The sequence below is a fragment of the Phodopus roborovskii genome, unplaced genomic scaffold (genome assembly GCF_943737965.1).
Source record: "Phodopus roborovskii unplaced genomic scaffold, PHOROB, whole genome shotgun sequence".
Lineage (NCBI taxonomy): Eukaryota > Metazoa > Chordata > Mammalia > Rodentia > Cricetidae > Phodopus > Phodopus roborovskii.
In genome coordinates, this window is record NW_026126563.1 from 23,120,779 (window position 1) to 23,145,225 (window position 24,447).

Here is a 24,447-nt window from a genome sequence, read left to right on the forward strand (position 1 = left end):
TGTTAAAATTGTGTCTGCAGAAAAAAGTGGGGCTGGGGAGAGGAAATAGAATCACACATACTCAAGAGTCATGCGCAGACACAGTGAGAGGCATGCACACATCACACACATGGGGGAAGGGCGCAGACACTGTGGCTCGCTGAAAGTTCACAAGGGCACGTCCCCCTTGGCAGAGGGCATGCCAGGCCAGAGCTGTCAGGCCTAAAATCAGAAAGCTGGCGTGTATGGCTGGGCCACTAACAGAAGGCACCACAAAGTCAAGTGAGCACAGAGGTGTCTTGTTGAAAGAGAGACTCAGAGATCTCATGTCACCCTGGTCAGAATGTCTGCATCGAGAAGACGGAGGACAGGGAGCGTTACCAAGGGTTAGAAAGCAGTGTTCACTAGTGGCCGGAGTGTAAACTGGTACAAACATGAATATCAGTGTGGAGGTTTCTCAAAGAATTAAAATCAAAAAGGACCCTACATCCTATCACAGAGACATGTGTTCATCCATTTTTACTGCTGCTCTTCTCAGAGAAGCAAGACAATGGACCCAACCTAGATGTCCTTCATTAGATGAAGGGATAATGAAAATGTGATACAATACACACACGCGCACACGCACGCACACACACTTACTTTCAGGGAAATGGATGCATCTGGAATATATTCTATTAAAAAGGTTAGAACAGACTAGCACAGACAAATGTTCTCTCTTACGTAGACCCTACCTTTCAGTGTTTACCTGCATATGTATATATGTGGGTGTGTGTAGATGGGAAACCGACAGAGAGCCATCAGGAGGGCCAATAGAAGTGTTGAAGGCGGCAGAAGAACATGTGACATGAAAATAGAGAGGAGGCCACTGCTGTTGAAAAATCAACGGGGCGGGGGGGGGGGGGGGGGACAGGGAGTTGGGAGAAGAGGTGGGAAGGAGAAACAGCAAAACCAAGTTTTGCTTGAAGATACCATAGTGAAATCTAATGCTTTGTATGGTAGCTAAAAAGTAGTGTCTTTCTGAAGTTTGGAAGAACACAGAGTATAAGAATGCTCCAGTCAGCATAGATAGCCCATAGACATTTATATTGATCCAATTGCTGTTAATTCAAATACCTATTGGAATGTATTAAATGTGTTGTTTTGTTTTGTTTTTGTAAATGCTAGAGTGTCCTCCCTTTTGTTGGATTATCCTTCCTCTTGCTCCGTCGCCTTACCTAGTTTCCCCACCAGGGCCTTCCACGGCAGCATTTCCAAGTGTGTTGATTGGAGACCGATCATGGGAGAAGGTAGAGGGTGGGCTGATAACTAGTTAACCAGAGTTTTCTAAAGCACATTTCCAAGTGTGTTGATTGGAGACCGATCGCCGGAGAAGGTAGAGGGTGGGCTGATAACTAGCTAACCAGAGTTTTCTAAAGCACAAACCGGTGCTGCTCTCATCTTCATGAGCTCTCTGACAGCGTGTAGCAGCACCTTACTTGTTTGTGGCTGAAGAATGAATGGTTGGGTTATGAAAGGACAGTGGCCTAGGGAGAATGCTATCACCTTAGATCTGGAGGAAGTGCTTCGTGGCTGGGCTGTAGCAGTCCACTCTGTTCACTCTGTTGTTCTCACATATATTTTTAAAGATCTGATCTACCCATTGTATTTGCTATTCTTCACCTTATAGATATAACTACAAACAATTTTTAACTAAGTGGGGCATGCTTGTCCAACAGAGATCTGTTTTACCTTTCTCTGCTTTGTGTTTAGTTTTGTTTTTAAATCACCTGGAGCAAAATTTTCATCTCCCTTGGGTTGGATGCCACCTAGTTCTGGGCCTTGACACTTCACCTTGCATCTATCTGTTGCTCGGAAATGTGAAGGCTTTTTATTACCACATGAAAAGATCATTAGGAAAAGTACATCGACTGCCAAAAGTTATGTCAGTATATAAAAATCACATCAAGCAGTCCAAAATACTTTAAATTTTGAATTATTTATCCTTACTAAAGTTTCATATAATTTATTAAAGTTGGTGAAAGGTGCTCACATTATAAAAGTAAATGGTTTCAAGTGGTCATTAAAGAAAATGGTGACAGCTATTGACTGAAAACCAAAAGAACCTTTAATAGAAGTGTAGAAAAGTCATATTCACGGTCACATTATCTGGGATTCAATGCTGGCAGATTGTTCCCAGGTCTTCAGGGAAAGAGAATTTAGATGATGTGTGGATGCTGTTTTCATGTGGCTCCATTTCATAATACCTTGACACAGGAAGCTGGTTGGCATCATTTAATGAAAGTAAACTGCTCCAAGCACACTTGCTTAATAAACATATAGAACCTTTGTATAGAGCCTGTAAACTTTAAATATTGGTATTCCATCTAGTCATGTTTAAGACATTTACTTCTATATCACCAAGTACTGTCAGTTACAGAAAGGGGCTGGGGGCCCTGGGAAAAAGGACTCATTTTAGATCAGAGGTAGGAAAGTTACCAGTTGAGCCTGGAACATTTTGTCACAACAGAAATTAAGAAATGACTTTATTAAAAGAAATGAAAACCCAAGTAAGCATAGGCACTTGCATACTTTTCTTTTATAAGTCCAGATATAAACTACAATGGACTAAAGTATGTCAAGTTTGCTAAAACTCTGATTTCGTGGCTATACTTCATAAAGAAAAATAAAAATCATGTTGGCCAGAGAATATTCAGGAAGCCCCATTACAGTACAGAGTACAGGAGTAGTCAGGGCATGCTCTGTGTTGTGTCCATGTTCTGACCTCAGGCTCTCTCAGAAGGGGGATTCCTCTTTGTGGGGTCACTGCACATAAGTTAAGAATGACCAACAGACAATAGCTAGGCAAATATCACAATGTCTACAGCATGATAAAACGAGTCAGACCAGTCTCTGATTACTAGGGAAATTTCAGACACTGCATGAAGGAATCTTCCACCTCACTCCCTAGATTAGGGCCTGAACCAGACACAATTTATAGATCACATCATAGGGTACAGGAAAGCAAAGACCGGAGCAGCATCAAACCACACCAGTGTGGCCGAGTGGACACATCCGGATTTGGAAATTCTGCCAAAGGACATATTTCTTTTGATAGCAATTACAAGTCTCTACATGAAAGACTAGAAATGAAGACAAGCCTGCAGTTAATAGCAAAGGAATAAGCCACCAAGGAAGTACAGTGTGTACTCAGTATGTGAATTCATAGTCAGACTAAGACAGAAATGACCAGCCATTTTTAATATGACTTCCATATTAAAAACAATGGCCATTTCAGTGTTTTTATTGTCTCCATCTTTCCAAAACACACTGAAATATCTTTAACTGAAATGACTCGATGCTTGCCATTTACTGTAAAATGGTATGGCCTGCAGGTCCAGGAATGGGACTGGCCAAGGGCAGTTGATGGAACTGTAAGTAAAGCAAGCCTGGTGGAGAATTGATTGTCTCTGAATCCAAGATGTAGACTGTCCTAGTTAGGTTTCTGTTGCTGTGAGGAGACACCATGGTAACGGCAAATCTTACAAAGGGAAACATTTAACTGGGGTTGGCTTACAGTTTCAGAGGCTTAGGCCATTATCAACACGACAGGAGCATAGTGACTGCAAATAGGCCACCGTGCAGATAAGCATGGTGCTGGAGAGTTCTACTTCTTGATCCAAAGGCAACAGGAGGTGCACTTTCTCGGTGGGTGTGGCTTGAGCATACGTGAGACCTCAAACCCTGCCTCCTTAGTGACACACTTCCCAATAGTGCCTCTCCCTTTGGGGGCCGATTTCTTTCAAACCACCACATAGACACGACTGGTTGGTTATTCTGCTCCATTTCTTTTTTGTGTATATTTGATTGTTGCTGAAATAAACTTTAATATGCCTCTATCATATATGTATATAGATACTCTGTGAAATTGAATGTGAAGTTAGAATTGCAAAGTGTTCAGATGTTACAAAGAACCCTTTACTAGCACACACCTGTTAGAAGGGGCAGCCCCCCCCCCAAGACACTGGCACTTCAAGTACTTATAAGAATGGTTCTATGAGATAATGTGGAAAACTACAAGGTTGCCGCCTGGAGGGCGTGCTCAGTGGTTAGGAGCACCGGCGGCTCTTGCGGAGGATCTAGTTTGGTTCCCAGCACCCACAGTGAGCCACTCACACCCACCTGCAATGCCTGCTCCAGGGGACCCAGCAGCCTTTTATCCTTCAGCGAACACTACACGTATATATGCTCGCCCATGTACACACACACACCAAAAAATAATAAAATGAATCTTTTTGGGGTTATTTTGTTTGTTTGTTTGTTTTTTCAAGACAGTTTCAGTGTAGTCCTTGATGTTCTAGAACACACACTGTGGACCAGGCTGGCCTTGAACTCACAGAGACCTGCCTGCCTCCACCTCCTGAGTGCCGGGATTAAAGGCATGCACCACCGCCACCCTGCAAAATGAATCTTTTTTAAAAAAGAAACAAGTGGCAGTGGTGCACAGACTTGTAAGCCTGGTAACTTAATGAGCCACATAGACTTAAGGTCAAAAGGGAGACTCAAGAGTCTCAGAGCCTGAAGAACTTTGGAGTCTGGAGGGGAGAAATGTGAAGTGCTACCACCGGAAAGAATTACATGAACAGTGATCCAAATAGACCGTTACTGGGAGCCGAGGGGAGAAAGGGCAGCAAGTGGGTTTGGCCTGCTGCTCCCTCTAGAGCTCAGCTGTTGAAACTTCCCACTCCAAACCCCTTTGCAGCTGAGAAATTTTTACCTGAGCTCAGCTAGGTAGGTAAGTAAAATAGGTACAGGGAGCAGACATTTATGACAGTAAGTCCAGTAAGTCGGTTTTGTTTGTTTATTTTGTTTGTTTTTTTAAGATACTTTATTTCTTTAACAGTCTTATTTTACATATCAATCCCAGTTCCCTCTCCCTTCTATCCTCCCATGTCCCCCACTGAACCCCCCTCATCCCATCCCCCATCCGCTCCCTAGGGAGGGGTGTGACAGTAGATCTTAAAGAACTGTACAACAGTCCTTGGATATGCCTGTGATTTTACCATGAAGCTGGGCACAATGGCTCACAACTCTGAATTTAGCAATGGCAAGCAGAGGCTGAAGTTCACTGAAGGTTCAAGGCTAGCCTGCTCTACATAGGGAGTTCCAGGCCAGCCAGAGCTAGATAGTGAGATCCTGTCTCAAAAAAAGAAAAGAAAGAAGAAAAAAAAAAAAAAGATGAAAGCAAATTTGCATACTAGAGATGAATGTGCTTGTTGGTCGTAGCACAATACAATCCAGAAATGCATTGATACTCACAAGCAGGAAAGTATTAAAAGGCTTGTTTTCTATAATTAAGCCAACATGTTTCTGTAAGAGTAGAAAGTTTTGTATGTACATCAAAAATAACTGCATTTGGCAAAGCACAAAATCCGAGCCAGGGGGCTTTAGGCATTTCAAAGGTGTCACATACACATACATGTGTTCAGAGTGGAGGCTGCAATGACAACTTCTGATGCAACATGGTCAAGCACCGCCAGGGACTCTGTGGATCCAGTACACATCTGATTATGAACTAACTGTTGGCTGTTGCACGTTCAGAAACCATTTATAAGTGCCGGATTTTTCACCACCCCCCTCTGCCATTCTACCTCCCATGCGGGGTCAGGACCACGTGAAGGAACCTTGATTACCTGTCTTTTTCTTTCCAAGGTAATTTTTTTTCTCATGAGTAAATAAGTGTATTCATTTGTTTTGTCCTAGTTGGGGAATGGCGGTCAATGTGTATTCTACCTCGATAACCCAGGAGACTATGAGCAGGCATGACATCATCGCATGGGTTAATGACATCGTGTCTCTAAACTACACAAAAGTGGAACAGCTCTGTTCAGGTAAGATATTGTTTTTGTTTTTGTTTTTTTAAATTTACCTAATGTGTTTACTGGCAATTGAATGTGATTTTTATGAACCACACATGACATATTTGGGGACATAATTAAAAGGGGAAACTTGGCTGTAATTGAAAAACATATTGGGGGAGGGGTGAGAACATGTAAGGTCACACAGCCATCCAGATGGGCATATGAGCGGCTTCTGGCTTGCTGTCGGCCACACCCCTCTGTAATTCTGGCTCCTAGCCTCCGTTCCATCATCCTGTTGTGCAGGTGACCAAATACAGTAGAGCTTGGCAAGGTGGTGCAGGGCCCAAATCCCAGCTACTCAGGAGGCTGAAGCAGGGTATCACAACTACAAGGCCCGCATGGACCACACAACCAGTTCAAGGCCTAAGCAACCTAGTGGGACCTTGTTCCAAAATAAAAGCAGCTGGGGCTAGGAATAAACAAACAAGCAACAACAAAGCCCACAGTGGATCTCCATATTGCCCTTCTCAGTTCCGTTGTACACCTCTCTCCCCAGAGCCTTAGCGGCACAAAACTCTGGGTTCTCTACAGCTTTTGACACCCCGTAGTTTTCCTCCTATCTGTATGTAGTAACATCCTGTTCGTTCACTGTTCAATCTGCCTCGCCTACTGCCAGCTCTGGGAAGACTTCCCAGGCTTGTAGCTTCCCTGTCATGCTGTGTATAACATTGGACTCCCAATCCCAGGATGCACCAGGGCTCTTACGAACAGGTCTGTATAGTGCCCAAAGCTCACTCCACTGTACCTGATACCGAGTGGTTCTGTAGGAATGCATATTGGGTTAAAGCAGTTTGAAAAAAAGATGCAGCTTCAAAAATGAAGTCTGAGTATGTCAAAGTAATCTGCCTTTAGCTGTGTAAATTGAAATAAAGTGTTCTCCTTTGCAAAGTAAATGTTTTCTTGTAGACGAATAGACAAAGAGATGTTTTCTCTGCCTGTGGCCCCAAGGTGAATGAAGTGTTAGGGAATACAGCGGTGCTGAAACGTGTTTGTGTGAAGGTGTTTAGATGTGGGAGAGCTCTGAGTTTTAGCCCACTCTTTGATATTGGACTGTGACCTCTCTTTACAGCAGGTCATATGCAAAATGATTTCATGCAGTACGGTCAGAATTTGCCATGTCCCCAATAATGTTTCCTTTCTGCTTTGAGACATTCCTGACTGGAAAGCAAGTGTGAGTCCCCGCTGTGGAAAGACAGACACCGTTTGCTCTGCAGCTCGCAATGCTTGTGTGAGAACCCTCACACCACTAACAGTGAAGTGTAGGCCTCCCAAACCTATCTGGCACCAATTCCAGCCTACTTTAATTTTGTCTCCAGCAATGGCATTTGGCAGGAAGAAGTGGTCTTTCTATGTATTTATTTATGAGTCCATTTCTCTATTCTTCTAGAATAGTCTTCTAGAAGACTTAGAAGACAGGTAGGATGGTGCCTCCCAGACAAGAACAAATCTTATGCTTAGGAATGCTCAGATCTGTGGAGTATAATGTAGTGGCATCTTGCAAGATTTTACTACAGTATAACGTATCTTGGGTATTTGTTTTGGTTCCTTGTAGCTTATCGTGTGGTAATGTGCTTTGGGAAGACACTCAGAGATCATGCCCACATTTCTGCAGACTGTACTTTCCTGACACTACCCCACCCCCACCCCACAGTTCCCCTTCTGCCTTTCTCCCCTATGACGTCACTCTCTCTATTTCCAGCTAACAGATCTCCCTCAAAGCCAGTGTTAAAACAAACATCAATGAGAATGTGTGGAATTCTAGCTGCAGAAGTTCATTGGGATGTATAGACTTTGGGACTGGTTACTTTGTGTGTGTGTGTGTGTGTGTGTGTGTGTGTGTGTTTAATTTGGAAGCTCTTTACAGGAAAGTTTTAATAATTTTTTAATATAAAGCAAGGTAGAGAAAAATGAACATCAGCTTTTCTTCATTTGGTAAAAAGCTGAAATACAACTGTGGTGTTGTGTTTGCTTCTGCCTTACTCTGACATCTCTTTCTTCCTCATAAACATTTTCAGATGTTCTCTAAAGTAAGAGTGGTGGTCATAGCTCAGTGGTAGAACACTTGTATACAAGGCTCTGGGTTCAATTCCCAGCACCACGATAAGTAAATAAATAAGGAAATCACGTGGGAATATCTTTTAATACATTTCAAAAAAATGAAAATTGTTTGCTTTTATTTCTTGTTATTTTATGCCAAAGATGTAACTTTGTGACCACCTTCTTTGCCATTAAATCTGGGTCACAGATCTGAATGCATATTTGAATTGCATTTATTCCTTGCAAGAAGCAATCTGTTTCCAGGAAAGCAGAGGGTTGTCCCATTTTGTACTGCTGGCCTACTAAATCTGCTCTGAAATCTAGTCATATTGATCTCCCCTTGTGGAATGGAAGGTTGGACCACAAGCTTCATTACACTGGTTCGGCTCAGAAATATCTTTCTGTTTTCCTTCAGTTGCTCTGTAAAATGTACAGGGCTTTCAAGGGGGCGTGGCCAGGGGGATGATAGCCTGTTTTTGTTTGAGTTCTAGTTGAAACCTGTTTAGTTCATTTTTTTCCAAGGTACTGAAGAGGGGGAAAGATCAGTATGGCGCTACAAGTTCCTAAAGTAGTTTCCACAACTTGAGCTGCTTTATTCCAGGTGGCAGAAAAGGCCTGTGTGCAAAGGAGGCTGGAAAGGAGCGGGAAGTTTGACAGGAGGCAAAGGATTGCCTGTCTTCCTCACCCTTGACCCTGCCCTACGCCTGCTTTGAAACTTAGCCGCCCCCCCACATACGCACACCACCACCTCCATTGCCATACCTGGGTCTTCTCTCCTAGGCTGGGTGTGACTACGTAGCTGGCTTTCCCAGCTGGCCCTTTTCTAAAGTCTGTGCCTCTTCCCATCCCCTTCTCACCCCCTCACAGGTCAGCAAGCACTGACAGCAGGCATTCCATGCTGGGTGGGGACCATGGCCAGCCCAAATCTGCCCCCTACTGCCACCGTGGTAGTAGAAGGCTCAGTTATTTTCCCCGAGCCTCTGAGTACTGCTTTGTGTTTTTTGGTTTTGTTTTATTATTGTTGTCGCTTTCTTGTTCTGGATTTGGCTTATGAAATCATAGTTGCACTTACAAATATGGATATATGAACCGGCAGCAGGGAATGTGATTTGTAGTGTGGCACCGGGCATCTCCCAGGTGTGGCGACCAGGCATTCTTGGAACGTGGAGGTTGAGCCCTCTGGGCTTTACCCTGATGGAGGTCATTCCTGTGCAAGGTAGCAAGTTCTTTGTGACCATGTTTGGCTACAAATCTGTGCTTGTTAAATAGGTTGGTTCCCGCCTAGTGCTGCGTGTGTCCCCTGTGCCTTCTCTCTTGTGTCAGCAGAGACGATGGGAAGTGATGAAATCAGCTCAGAGACTAAATTTAGTAGGGCTGATCTTACCAACTCCCTTACTGAAACCAAGTAAGGATATTCTGTTAGTGTCTGCAGGCCCAGGAGTTGCTTCGCTTTATAACACCAGAGGTTTATTGTTTCCTCTAAGACAGCAAGCCGTTCAGAATGGGACTGTGATTAGGTCATTGTGTGCTAATGGAGTGTTATCTGTGCTTGGAGGCACCCTGTAGAGATTTTGTCTAGGCTAGATATTTTTTTTCTCCCTAATTTTATTTGACCAGCTAATTTCAAAATCCATTTACTTGGTTTCAAGCATACCAAATAATTGGAGAGTAGAGAGGTAACAAGTGAAATGGGCTGGGTCTATCTAGGTGTGGTCCAGCCAGAGGGTGGATTGCTGCAGCGGTTAACATATTCAAGTCTCCACTGATTCTCTGGCTAAATACAGCTTGTGTGTGTGTGTGTGTGTGTGTGTGTGTGTGTGTGTGTGTGTGTGTGTGTGTCTGTGTGTGTGTGTGTGTGTGTGTGTGTGTGTGTGTGTGTGTGTAGAGAACATAGAATCTATAGAATACAAGAGGGGTTCTCCTCCCTTATAATTTTGTACATTTCTATTCTCTTAATTCCTTATTAAAGATAAACATAAATTGGTGGAATTGGAGGGTTGGTTTGGTTTGTGGTTTTGCCCTGTAATTTTTGTGAGTGTGCTTGCAGGACGGCGTGTACACTCACCTTGACTTACCAGCGCAGGACGGCGTGTACACTCACCTCGACTTACCAAACTGCTGCTAGGAATTTCTGATTTGTTTCCCACATTCGCACATTGGGTCCTGGGATCCGTTGCCACACCTTCACCCATCTCCTTGCTGTGCTTGGTCCCACCACAAGTGTGGCTTTATTTGGCACACATGTTTTGAGTCCTGCGATAAACTTGTCCTTGGAGGCTTCAAAAGGGCTCTGTGCAGCCGACTCCTGCCCTACAAAAGATGAGACCACTGAGGTAAATAAATGTGGCTGGAGAGAGATGGAAATGGACAAAGAGGAATGTTAAGTAAAGGAGGTGAGGACAGAGAGAGTCGGCCCAAAAGACACCCAGTCTCTTTGGGTGTGGCAGGCTGCTCCTGAGGGACAGAAAGACTGTCCTCCTTCTAGGGTCAGTGTGTAGGAGCCCATGTAGGGTGCTGAGTTTCTTCAGTGGACAGCCTCCCCACAGAAGGGTAGCCTGTGCCCCCGGAATGCACATTATCATCCCAGTCCTTGGATTCGTGAAGTACAGGCGAGTGTGAACACAGGTGTGAAGCCACTTTGTAGGTGTGAGATATCTCAGGGAAGCACAGAACACATCCATCCAAGTTCCAGAAAACTGGGCAGGTGTCAAACGACTGTTAGCTTTGACATCTATCCCCGTATCTCACTTTTAGCTTCTGCTGGAGTCTCTTCAGCATGATGGTAAACACCAGGAATAAAGACAAATCCAAAACAAACAGCTAGGTGAAAATAGATGGTCTGTGATGTATGTGTGTTTTATTGAAAGCTCTCTATCTATCTATCTATCTATCTACCTCTCTTTATCTATCTACCCCTCTCTGTGTGTGTCTGTGTGTGTTACGCATATATTTGTAATGTGAAAAGTCAAAGGACACACATTCATGTCGAACTTAATAACATCACGTAGCTAAATGGAATAGTGAAATTGATGACATATTATTAGAAACCTAAACTAAAATTGTGAATTTTTAATAAAAATAAACGTTATTAAATTTTTAATTTTTAACAACTTGAGGAATATATATACAAAGCAATGTTCTTAGCTGCACCCTGTATTTTGATCTAAGTATTTCCTGTTACCCGGGGAAATTGCCACATGTAGTCAGTGTATAACCTTCACAATTTGGGTGGAATGTCTTGGAGATTCACAACTGTCCTTTATCCATGCTGGGCTGCACCTGTTCCCAAGCATGTGAGTGTGCTTCGATAAAAGGGGCGTGCTCATCAAAAGGATGGTGTGGGTTCTGGAACTAACTGGAGCCTGGCATAAACACTGTTGACTTTTAGACCTGGGGCTGTGTCTCCAGGGCCCAGGCAGCTTCTTAAAGGTGGAGCCAGGAACCTGTGGGTTTTAAGACTTGACCGAGTGCATTAATTGTGATTGATCTTGGCCACCCTTAGACTTTTCTGTTTGGTAACATGCTTACCTTTACTTGTTCTATTGTGAGACTGTCTCCCTATTTAGCTTAAGCTGGCCTCAAACTTCCAGTCCTCTGCCTCATCTTCCCAAGTGTGTCCCTAGTGATCTAGTGGTTAAGATGTAGTGATCTCCCAAATACTTGGATTATGGTCCTACACCACTACCCATGGCCCAAAATACTATGTCTTCTGGCTTTTTTGTTTGTTTGGGGGTTTATTGTTGTTGCTGGGGCTTTGGTTTTTGTTGTTGTTGTATTGAGAACTTTCAGTCCTTGGGAGGACTGAAACCTGATACTGCCCCCTAAATGCTGGAATTATAAGTGTGAGCCACCACGCTTGGCTTACAATGGCTGGTTTCTATGGGCCTGTGGGGAAATAACGTATCACGGAAGAGTATGTGATGCAGACTCATGGCCAAGCTCATGGCCAAGAAGCAAAACACAGGAAAAGGAAAAGCCTAGGGCCCCATATCCCACCAGAGGTATGTCCCTGGTGACCAAAGGACCTCTCACAAGGACCCACTTCCCAAGGTTCTGCCACCTTCCCAAAGCACCACCGAGCCTTTTAACACACGTGTCATTCAGGGTCAGTCACGATCCAAAAGATAGCATCAGTCTTAAAGACTGTCCACATGTCATCCGGGCACAATAACTTGGTAGCCTGCACATCAGTCTATCATGGGGCACTTGGCCATTGCGGTGGGAGGCCGACATTGAGAACAGAACAAGCTTCCTAGAAAGGTGACACTGGACTGATCTTTGAAGAATGAGAAATATCTGTGTTAAAAAGGGACATTTTGGGGATTAAAAAAAAAAAGTCTGAGGTAGGAAGTAAGTGTGGTTAATTAAGTGATCTCTGTGAAGTCTATTAGGACTTGAGGCAACATGCACAGTACGGCTTCAGGTAGCAAGCAGTGTGTATTCAAGGAAAAGAAAGATTTGTCCTCACCTTGTTTGAGTCCTTGGCCAAGTGGCCATGCGGATTTGGTGAGTGGTCAGTAGGTATTACAAAGTGGAATTGGAATCCTTCCGTTGCGATGAGGCTGCTAATATGGGTCGGTCAAGCTGAGAAGAGGAAGGTGGCGGCTTTCAGTAAAGGATTCTGAGCTCTACACTCCTTTTTATCCCTGGAGCCGGCAAGGGTTGACTGAGTACTGAGATGCAGTATGGGCAAGCATCTGAGGACCCAGCAAAACCAACACAGATCACATCAAGCTAGGACCTGTCGCTTCTCTTGACACATTCCTATCCAGAGTTCTCAAGTCCCGGTTGTCAGCTCACCCATAGACAAAACAGAGGGAGAGCAAGGCCCTGGCCAATACCAGGCGCTTAGCCTTTCTTACCATCCCTCAGTCCCCAGCACCGGTGGGCAGGGTGGCCTGGTGACATCTGATGTGCTGTCCGCCTCTGGTTTCTGCGCATTGTCAGGCGGTTACACATCCTACTGGCCACCAGAATAATGCATTTCCTCAATTCATTGCCTCTGAATTGTATTTTTTTAACTTACAGTCTTTCAGCTGTGACATAAGAAAAAGAAAAGAGATGTCAGAAATCACAGCTAAATGTTTGGACCTTTTAGGATGGCACCCTGGGAACAGAATAATTGAATTGCCTAAAACAACCATTGCTCTTCAGGGTAGAGTTTCTTTCCACCCTGATACTGTTACATAATTGTGACCTCTCTCTGTTTTCTCCTTTCTGGGGGTGTGGTTCTTCCCTGGGTTTTAGCCCACATAAGACTTTCTGGCCATGTGCTGTGGCCATGAGAGGCATATAGAAAGGACATTAACTCCAGCATGGTCTCCTGAAGTTTCTCCTGAGTCACTGCCAGGGAAGTTGGCCTCTACTCTCTCTCTCTTCTAGATGACATTTTATGGCAGTTCATGGAAGAAGAACTTTAGAAAAAGAAATGATCCAGGTTTTAGAGAAAGTACATATGTCAACTTTAAATATGTTAGAAGAACCCACCATTACCAAAAAAAAAAAGAGTAATTTCCTGGCTCTTCCCTCCCCCGTCCCCTCATGAACTCCTCTGTCATTTCTGCTTGGTCAGATGACTAAATCCCTAAAGTAAATACTGTGCAGTCTTCACATTAACTTGTGTTCTTTCTAATACTGGAATTGTGCTTAGATAACGAAGTGTCCTGGGACAAACCTGAGAAATGTCAATAAATCTGTTCATTATACAACAGTATCCTGTTACATAGCGCAGTGTGCATGGACGCTTTGTGGGAGCTGCTCCAGAGTTCTCTGTGGCTGCTGGTGACCTTCCATGCCAAGCTGGGTCTGCTGAACTGTCTCCAGCCTTTAGGCCCCTTCTTGGGGAGCTGTGGGGGAAGGCGCATCCTTCTTTAGAACATGGCTGCTTAAGGACACTGTTGGTGTGTGTGACCACTAGTGAGCTTGACTGAGAGGAAGTGCCAGAGTGAGGAGCCCTGACCTGAGTTTGCACCTGAAGAGGGATGACAAGGCTCCTAGTCCAGGGGACAGGAACCTCTGTCACCAGAAGAGCCACTGGCAAAGCTGTGCTCTGCGGAAGTGAACTATAGGCCATCCATCTTGCATGTGCTCAGATCCTCTCCGTGGGTACCACACCCTAGAATGATGCTGGCAGCATCAGGAGAAATTCTCTGAGGAAATAGGGTTCTTATCCTCAATTTAATGTGCTCCAAAAAACAGATCCGTTGTGAAAATCAGAGCTTTAGAATAGCATCTTTTAGCCAGAAGTCAGTGTTGGTTCCCTGGAGCCTTCTCCGCTAACTCGCGCTGACACCCTGTGGCGTCTAAAGCCTGCTACTTATCTGCCTGTAACTGACACTTGTCCATACACACCCTTCACTGTTTCCTAGCTTCAGTCAGATGTCCTTTGAGGGCTCCCACGTGCCTCCTTCCTTCCTGCTTCCTGACCACCCTCAAATCCTGGAGGACTGAGAAGCCACACTAAAAGTTTCACTTGACCCCCCTCTGGGGGTGATGGCTGGTTTCTCTTTACTTCTGACTCCCTCAGAGTGTCTGTGGTACTGCATTTATTTTACACTTGGAGTGGCTTTGTGTTTCTGCTGGGTTTTCTGTTCTATTTCTCTGTTTTTAATCAATTGTATTATACTGTATTGCAGTATATTTCTGGTCTTTTCTAAACTCAGCTACTGGGCCCTTTAAATGAAGTAATTTTCTTTAGGGGACTCACTATGTGACTCTGGCTGTCCTGGAACTCAGTGTGTAGATCAGGCTGGCCTTGAACTCACAGAGATCCACCTGCCTCTACCTCCCAAGTGCTGGGATTAAAGATGTGCGCCACCCTACCCAGCAGTTTACTAGTTTTTCATTCACCCTTAAGCAAAGGGGCATCTCCATGTGCCACCTAAAGAGATAGGCATTTCTTTAGAGGTGACCTGTCACCACAATTGTTAGATAGGGACACTCAGATCTTTTTGGATTCTTGCCTGTAAGTCAGGCTTACCTTCATTTCAGTCTGTCTTACAGTCTAAAAACAAACAACAAACAAAAATAGGCAAATAGAACAAAACTTTGGGGACGTGTAGAAGTAATACTAGAAACACGTGTGTGAAACCCTCCCTACTGCATGTGGGAAGCAATACCCCCAATGTCATAGCCTTCTAGAACCTCCTTTCTTCATGACCCCAATAGAAAACTGAATCTCTTCAGTGGCTGTCATATATACCTCACTAACTTCTTTTTTTGTTTGTTTTGGTTTTGTTTTTGTGATAAAGGCTTGTTTTAAGTCCCCCTTCCCCCTGTATGTAGAATGCTAGGTTCTAACTCTAGCTCTGGTCTCAGACTCAGACCTCTGCCTCCACATTCAGTACCAAGCTCCCCTCCGTGGAAGCCAGTGACATTTTGTGCTGAGCCCCACCCCCACCCCTCTGGACTGGGCTGTGGAAGCCAAGTGTCTGTGCATGCGGCAAGATGTGTTTGGTAAAACTTGATGAGCATGTTGACTCAACGGAAGTCACACGTTGGGAACGGTGTGAAACTAAGTACCTAGGACCAGCTCAACCCTTAACAGGCAAAAATTCTGCTAGTACTTCAAGCCAGCAGGCTTACTCCTCAGCTGCCCTGTACTTGTCCCTTCAACTTTTCCTGTGTCATTAGACAAGCTTGACGCTCTGTATTTTCCCCTGGAACATTTGACACAAGTTTAAACAGGAGTGGTAGGGTAATGTGGTAGTTGGATAAGCCACGACAAGCAGACAAATAGCACTGGGGCCAGGGCTAGGGTGTGTGGCTTGAATGCTCTAGCTTTCAGTGAGGTTTTAATGGTGGCTTTCTGTGGAAGTTGTTTTTCCAAGTAACGCTGAAACAGTAGTCCTTGTCCATACCTGCTCTCTAGGTGTTTCTCTATAGTTTATCTTTTAATAAAAATATTTATCCTACATCTCAGACAAGGACTGTTTGGAGTTTGACTTCTACTACCCTGAAATTTCCATTTGGAAGATAGAGGATGCGTTGTGTCTTCCATAACATAGGCAGGACTTTAATCCACTCACAGCTCTCACTGGTTGTCACATGTCATCAGAATCTCTCTAGCCAGGCTAGCTGTTAGTGGTACTCTGCAAGCCTCCTTGTGTTGGGGAGGAATGGATGAGCATGTCTGTATGTGTTTGTGTGGAACTATGCACATTCCTGTTTGTGTGCCTGTGCAGGTCAGCACTAAATGAATTTCTCTATTTGTTCTTAACGCTGTTTTTTGAGGCAGTGTCTCACCTGGAACTCACTGATTGGCTAGGCTGGGTAGCCAGGGAATTCCATCCACTTTCCTTTTTGACATAGGGTCTCTCCCTAGGACTGGAATTCATCAATTCAGCTAGGCTAGCTGGCCAGTAGACCCAGGGATCCACCCCTCCATCACTGCCTCCCCAGCATTGGGATTGCAATCTCATGCCACAGTACCCTGCTTTTTATATGGGTTCCAGGGCTTAAACTCTTGGTCCTTGTGATTGGCACTTTACCAACTGAACCATCTTCCCAGCCTCACCATTCAACTCTTAAAACCTCAGGTTTGTGTATATGGAGAGCTTTCTGCTGGCCCCCGAAGGAAATAGAACCGTGTATTTTGCATTGTACCTTTCCTCTTTGGTGAGCCCTGATTTTCCACAGGGACACTTCCTCCAATAGGGGTTTGGCCTTTGGTAGCAGATGCAGTCCTGCAAGAGCATCAGTTTCAAGAGTGACCAGGCCAACACAAAGAGAAAGCAAGCCTCTGCGATTGCAGTATACAAACAGTCTCAGAATCTGTCTTGCTTTGTTATGAAAGTCATTTTAATTGCCAATATGTGGCTGTTGAGATGGCAGAAAATAGTTATATTGTTAAGTAAGAAAATGTCAGATGCTCAAAGAGGAGTGTGTGAAAAGAAGTCAGCAGAGATGAGAGGAGCCAGTGTCCCTGGGAGCAAGCAGCACATGAGGGCCTCTGTGACATAAACTACCATAAGAGATGGGGATCCAGAAGCAAGAATGTTGACAAGTGTCTGGGACATGTGAAGGTGAAATGTCACTGTCTTCTAATTAGCAGAAACTTCAAGTTGCCTTTAAAAGAGAAGTTGATGACAGCCTGAGAATTAGATAGTCATCTAATTTTAGAGCCGAGTGCTTTACCCAACCCTGACATTTGGCAGATAAGAATACTGTTGGCTCAGAAGTGGATGGCGACATGTCCCAACCTATTCAGGATGGGGAAGGCTTCAGAGCCGAGGGCCAGCACAGGACTTGTCCTCCTCCCTTGCCTTCCTCCTCTCGGATGGAAGCTTAAGAAAATGTGGTGTCCTTTACCTGTTGATTCCTATAATGAAAGAGGTGGCCACATCAGTATGTCCATTTAGTAAAGGCTGCAATTCTTTCCCCTCATCAGTAGTAAGGTTAATTGAAAGCTGTAGCTCAATCCCTCAGACTGAAGGTAGCACCTTATAGTCAGCCTCTCTGTGGATGTAGCACCCTCCCATTTGATAGCTTTGATCTTATATTTAAATTTTCCGAAGGCTTGGCCTCTTACAGAGGAGAATTTACATGGCAAGGGAGGGATGGGGATTGTTGCAGGAGCCACTCAGTGAGAAGGCAAGATGAGGTGTGACCCAGAGCACAAGGTTCCCATCAAATGGCCATTTGGATTATGCCATGGTAAAGTTCCTTGTCCCTGAGATGCTCTCGATGGCCCCAGCTGACTTCAAGATACCATTTCATGATGCGTTATTGGCATGCCCCTTAAAAGATGCCCAGAACCAAGAATTGGAAGTGACCAAGTGCACACACCTAGCTGTGACAGCAACGTGACTTCTGCACAGCTCCTCACGTCAGCTCAAGATCTCCTCCGACTCTAGAAAAGCTGACGTGTCATGACACCAGAACATCCATGTAACATATCCTCGCTGAAGGTGTTCAAGTAGCATGTTCTTCTACATGAGTTCCTACAGAGCAGTTACCCTTCAGCCCCAATGCTCATGTGGCTCTGAAGCGCATAGGAAGGCGTGAAAAGCTCGAGCCACACAGGCACTAAATTACTGTTAGGAATCCAACTGAGCCATTTATTTTTAGCTGCAGTCTCTAGCTTTTCAAAAATATGAAATGCTTCTCAACTTATCTTTCTAGTATAAGGAACTGTGCTAAGGTAGTACACAACACCATAGACAAGCTCACTTGTAAATAGGCACATCAAATCCTGAGTGTTTGTGAATATAAGCCAGACTTCAGGGAAGGCTCAGCAAGTAGGAATTATTCCAGAAATGCAAAGAATTCAGAACTAGAAATATCAATGGATATGATCAGTCATAGCAAATTAAGGGGAAAGTTTTTTGTCTCTGTTTGACTTAATTACTAGTAAAATTTAAGAGTATTTCTTAGTATTAAACATTTGTGGCCAGTAACAGGCCTGGGGGTCAGACAGTGTAGGTGTGAATCTTCACCACCTTGGAGCAGGCTGTGTAGGTGTGGATCCTTAACACCTTTCTTAACTGTTAAAGCACAAGCAATTTAAGGTTAAATCAGATTAGTCCAAAATTTTAAAGCATGCACTTCTTGTGTTACTGTCAGAACCCATACAACAAGGGGAGTAGGGAGTATTTGCACATCAAGTGTCTGCTAAGGGAGCTGTGTCGAGAACAATTCCTACAACTCAACAGAAATGTAGCTTAGTTTAAAAACAGGCAAAGGATTTGCAAAGGTTCCTCCAGAGACGGTATACAACTGGCCCAAGAGCGCTTCAGGAAGACATTCAGTGCCATTAGTGATTAGTACAGTCAACCTAATCCACTCACTGCGAGACAACATCTGCCTTGGACAGCTAGGATCAAAATAACAGACAATAGCGAGTGTGACATTGAATTGCATTGCTGGTGGTGGGAAAGTAAGATGGTGTGCCTGCTGTGGAAGGCAGATGGGCAAGTCTTCAAGATGTTTATCAGGGAGACACCACATGACTCAACAGAGATTCCACCTTACAGACAATGAAAACATATGTCATTTGAGAACTTACGAATGTTCTTAGCAGCTTTGCTCAGTAGTCCCCAAATACCCCAGATGCCCACTGACTGATGGATGGATTGATAAAATATGGTGATTTGTATAATGAAATATTATCTTTGAAAAGGATTAGGGTTCCAATGGACCTTGAAAGGTTTTTCTCAATGGTCAAAATGGGTGCTCTCCTTTCCGTGAAATCTGGGGAAATGCAGATAGACAGGAAGTTAGAAGAGCAACAGTTGCCAATGCAGAGGATGGAGAGCAGAGAATGGCCGTGAAGTCTGTGTGCTAATAAAAATCTTCTGGAATCGGTTAACTGCTGTTAACCTGTGAATATACCTAATCTCACGGACTGAATCACACTCTTTAAAAGACTGTGTATGTGAATTATATCTGAATGTTTTTAAAAGGCTATTTTCTGTATGCGTTTTAAATTCAAAACTACACCAGAAAGGTAAATTGTGTGTGTGTGTGTGTTTAATATATATGTACATACATACATACATACATACATACATACATGAATTTTTTTGAGAGAGAGAAAGGAAGTTGTTGGTTGGTAGGTTGGTTGGCTTTTGGTTTTTCAAGGCAGGGTTTCTCTGTTTAGACCAGGCTATCCTGGAACTTGCTCTGTAGACCAGACTGGCCTCACACTCAGAGAGCCACCTACCTCTGCCTCCTGAGTGCTGGGATTAAGGGTGGGCACCACCACCATGTCTCCCTAGGTAAGAAGGTGCCCAAATGAGAGGAGTCAAAAGTGACAGATTTCCACTAACATTTGGAATAACTAAAATTAGAACCATACTTTCTATCACAAACCAAAATAAATCCCACATGGATTCAGAATTTGAATGTAAAACTGGAGATCATGAAAGCACTTACAGAAACTATGCATGAATATTTATGGGATCTTGGTTGAGGGAAGTTCCTAGGCATGATGTAAATACCAGAATGCCATTAAAACATTTCGAGAGAATATTAAATGACCCAAAGGACCTGAGGTGTGATAGAAAGGCCTTGAGTTTGATTCCCAGCACCACAGAAACAAGTGTGCATAAAAATGGAAATAATCGCATTTTAAAGGTATTGTTACATTTTAGTAAAAATAAATAAATGGTGTATGCCACAATACAAGCAGGGGTTAGCTGCCACTTGGGTGATAGACATTAGAGATTTTTTTTTCTAACTTTTCTCACTTTACTGACCTCCCCACACCCCCCACAGTGTTATTTATTTTTAAATTTGAAAAGTGGAGCATTTGGATGGTTAGTTCATGAGAATATGTAACATCTGGGTCTTCAGAGGCAAATTTAATACTAAACTCTAGAAAAACGAGGCTAGCTTTGCAGAGCACATCGGGGCAATACTTGCACATGCCTACCTGTGTGATTGTGTTGCAGGGTGTGGAGTTTGCTCCATCTGGACTGGATAATTGTGTGCCCTCCACCACACATACACAATATCCTGATGTTTTCTCTTACCTCCCCAGTGTTTGGGGTTTGGGTTTGCTATGCTTTGTCTTGTTTTTAAGAGAAGCCATATGCTTAGGAAGAAACTCTTAATTCACAGTGTTGGCATCTAAGGGAAAGCCAGATGCCTGTTTCATCTTTCTTTGCCTTACCTACAAAGAATGAGTTAGCACAGCGTTTCCGGTTCCCACAACCTTTAGGTTCCCAGCGTTTTGTCTCCTCAGGAGAGGATTTGGCATAAGACACAGCAGTATCCTATAGCCAAAGCAGAGTCACCTACTTGGAAGACGAGGCCTCCCATGGCCCTTCATGGTCCAGAAAGACTACCGATAACGTGTGATAGAAATAGAGCGAGCTATCTGGAGACCAGTGGAGAAAGAAAAGGTTTTAAGTGTCACACCACTTGTTCTGCTGTTGGTACTCCTCTTCTGAGACACGATTCAACTATGACAGTTTCTCATGTTAAATGCTCTTCATCTTTACCATGCAGATAAGAGCCAAGTGAATGCATCTTGCTGGGGTTTTTCTACCATGTTTCAATAGTTCTTCCTGTTTAAAAGTAAAAACCTTTTTGCTGAGACCATCTCTCCTGTTCACGGGTGGTGGGGGGCTGGGGTGGGGGAGCTAGTGGACATTTCCTCGCACCTTTCTCCTGGTTGTAAACAGCATGACTCTGAGCACCTGATCCCTGGCTTCCTCCTTTATGCTAATGAGGAAAGCCTGTGGCTCTTGGGCTGGACCGAGATTGGCAGGCAGCTGCTTCTGGTATTAGAAGGCTTAGTGATAACAGTTTCCAGCCAAGTCACTTCACAAGATGGCTATAAAACAGCATGAGCGCGTGTCTTTGGGCCACACATCCCATGAGAACCTGTGTGCCTCTCTTGTGGTTACATGTTCTGCACTTTTTCTTCTTAAGTTGACTTTGATGACAGGGGGCAAGACACTAGCTAGATTGAAGGGCAAGGATGTGTCCTTTTCCTCTGAGAGAAGCCGCAAGATTCTTACCATGGCTTCTTTGGCATCAGTGGAGGATTCCACAAGTTGGTACTGAGAACTGAATACACAATGGTCCTGATGGGTGCTGTACTGCCGAGGGGTGCTGGTCCCCGGCCCCTGCTGCTGAGGAGTAATAGGTGTAAGTGTAATGGGACCCATATGCGGAGGCCCTGCTGTGTGCCCTGGTACCTGCAATCATGACTTCCATCACATCTGGGTTCAGCTAGACTCATGCGTGCCTCCCATTGTCTCTTTCTTAGGAGCAGCCTATTGCCAGTTCATGGACATGCTCTTCCCGGGCTGCATTAGTTTGAAGAAGGTAAAATTCCAAGCAAAGTTGGAGCATGAGTATATTCACAATTTTAAACTTCTGCAAGCATCATTTAAGCGGATGAATGTTGATAAGGTAAGGAGCATGTTAGTACCCCTGTAAAATGCACTCTTTTCTTCAAAACTGCTTTTAGTATTTTATTGTTTTTAAATTGTGTGTATGTAGGTTTGTACATGTAAGTGCAGTGCCTGCAAAGGCTGTAAAATGGTGTGGGATTATCCAGGAGTCGGTTACAGGTGACTGAGAGCTACTCAATGTGGGCGCTGGGAATTGACCTCCAGTCCTCTGGAAGAGCACTATCCATGCCTTAGCCATCGATCCAGAGCCCTTACAGTAGTAATCAAAGATGAAAACGTCTGAGGGATGTACATGGATATCTCACCATGTGGGGGACTGTACATACATAAACAACAGCCCTGCCCCCACCCACCCACTCACACACACCATGCCTGTGAGGTTTTAGTTTTAAGAAATCCTTAACCCTGTAGCCATCAGACACAAACCTCTTTGCAGAAGTCCTGAATGTTAGAGCCCTAGGTCTTTAGCTTCTCCGTGTTGCAAATGAGAAGCTTTAGTGTTTACCAGAGGCCTCTGGGGTCCTTTGGGTATTTTGTCCCTTTGGAAAAACAAATTGTTAACAGGAACCACACTGAGTTTGAGTCTCAGTTCCATGACTGATGCAAGTAATATAAAATTTCTAGGTGTCTACACAGCCCCTCTGTGAAAGAGGACTGGGGTCCTCCTTCCTCGTGGTTATGATATGATAATGAGGAGATGCCTGTGAAAGTGTCCAGCATAGTGCATCCCTCAGACTCCATCATCCGGGAATGTTGCTTTCCACCTTTGAAGCATAGCTTTGCCCTAGAATGACACAAAGGTCCTCCTGTCCTCTGTCCTCCCAATAAGGGACTCAGGGGCTAAGATCGGCTAGTCTCTCTCAGTAAGTGCTGACTGCTCTTCAAATGTTCTCTTACTGATATGTGTTCGTTACACAGGGCATTTCTCTTAGAATGAGTATGACTGGCCATATGTCTTAGAATGAATAAGCATGACAGGATATGAATTTCAAACAAAGGGGAAAGAGATAAAGCAGCTTATGAGAAACAACTCTTAAAAGAGCAGTATTGTAAAAAGAATAAATAGGCTACAGGATACAAAGTGGGTACTAGATTATAAGGTATAAAGGTTAAAGAAAAGTATAGTAATTCACACAGGCCATCACTTCCCTAGATTAGAAGCAGAGAAAACCTGGCTTCGTCTCTTCTGGGAATGCTGATTTTAAATTGTATGGACTTAGCCAGGCATGATGGTGCACACCTGTTAGTTCCAAGGCTGAGGCCTTGGGAATTTAAGAACATCCTGGACAACACATGCAAGTCCCCCTTCTCAAGAAGAAACAGTATGTATGTTTCCTCTGTGAAATCTTTACTTTTATTCCTTTTGCTGTGGCTAATCTCCAGGTAGCTCTTTTTCCACATGCCCAGCTGTACAGGCTTTCCTTACTTTTCAGAGAGTACATGCTTGTACATTAGAAGGAAGAAACACACACACACACACACACACACACACACACGGGGTGGGGGGGGTCTGGCTGGAACTTGGCTGTGAATCAAATCAGAGAGCTCTGTGCATCTTTCTGTAAGTGAACGCACAGAAAATCTAAGAATGTTGAAAAACAAGTTTGCAATGGCAGGAGACTGGCCTTGGCCTCACCAGCCTGTCAGCCCAGGAGCACCAGGGTGCTGTGATTGCCCAAATCCTTAGAGAGACAGTAAGTGTCATGTACCCATCATGTCTGTCATGCCCAGTGTGTTAGAGGGCTCCTTTGAAGCTTATGTCCCCAACTGGGAATGCAAAATTAAGTCAACAGCAGTAAGAGCTGCCTTGTAGCTGCCGTGTCCACCATCATGTAAAATTCTCACACGTAGGCAGCAGACAAATTGCTTCAGTTGTTCAGGAAGGACCTCGTGCTCCAAGTCACTTATCAGTTGTCAGTCAGTCTCTCCGAAAGCAAGCAGCAGACATCAACTGTAATAAAACATCCAGCAAAGTCAATGAGGTACAAACGGGCCTGGAATTCAGTGAGAGTTCGAGGGAGGGGAGAGGAGGGACATGGCAGCACCCTAGGCTCCGGGACCAGAAGCAGCTTGATGAAAAATGCGCCTTCCAGAAACTTCTCTTTATTTTGTTCTGCACCTATGTTGCTTTCTATTGCAGCTGCACTTAAATATTTTTGGAAAAATATATCACTGATGACTTAGCTAAACAGGTAGCCGAAGGTTCTCCCCTCACTTTTTCCTCCAAGTTATGGTTGATGCTTAAGGGCTTTCTGTTCTTTTTTTCCAGTTGTTTCATTTGCTTTTGAGATTATAAGATCATTTTCCCCTTCCCTTTCTTCCCTCCATACCTTCCTATACTCGCCCCTCCTTGCTCTCTTTCAAATTCACGGCCTCTTTTTTCATTAATTGTTCATTGTACCAGAAAGTCCCATGCATATTCCAAAGGAGGGAGGCAACCAACACCGGAATGGCATGGTAACCCGAAGCGTGCCCTCGTGGCACACATACTTCAGAGGTGGCCAACAGCTCGCTAACTGGCCCTTTCATCAATAGGAAAGTCATGCCTGGCACAGGAAACCTAGCCAACTACTCAGCTAGTGAAGTCAGTGATTGTGGAGGAGAACCTATGGCCACCATTTTCTATTCTTTTTAACGTGTCCCTGTTGGCCTTTATGACCATCAAT

The 24,447-nt window shown here is 44.2% G+C and overlaps 1 protein-coding gene across 3 annotated transcripts in view; it reads left to right on the top strand.

Moving 5' to 3' along the window:
• Mapre2 (microtubule associated protein RP/EB family member 2) overlaps positions 1-24,447 on the top strand; it is a 130,513-nt gene that overhangs the window by 73,224 nt on the left and 32,842 nt on the right. For all 3 annotated transcript variants that reach the window (XM_051202127.1, XM_051202125.1, XM_051202124.1), the window contains 2 exons: positions 5,722-5,849; positions 21,634-21,779. In XM_051202127.1, the coding sequence (XP_051058084.1) occupies positions 5,729-5,849; positions 21,634-21,779 (267 nt within the window). In that variant the 5' untranslated portion in view covers positions 5,722-5,728. The remainder of the gene's footprint in view (positions 1-5,721; positions 5,850-21,633; positions 21,780-24,447) is intronic.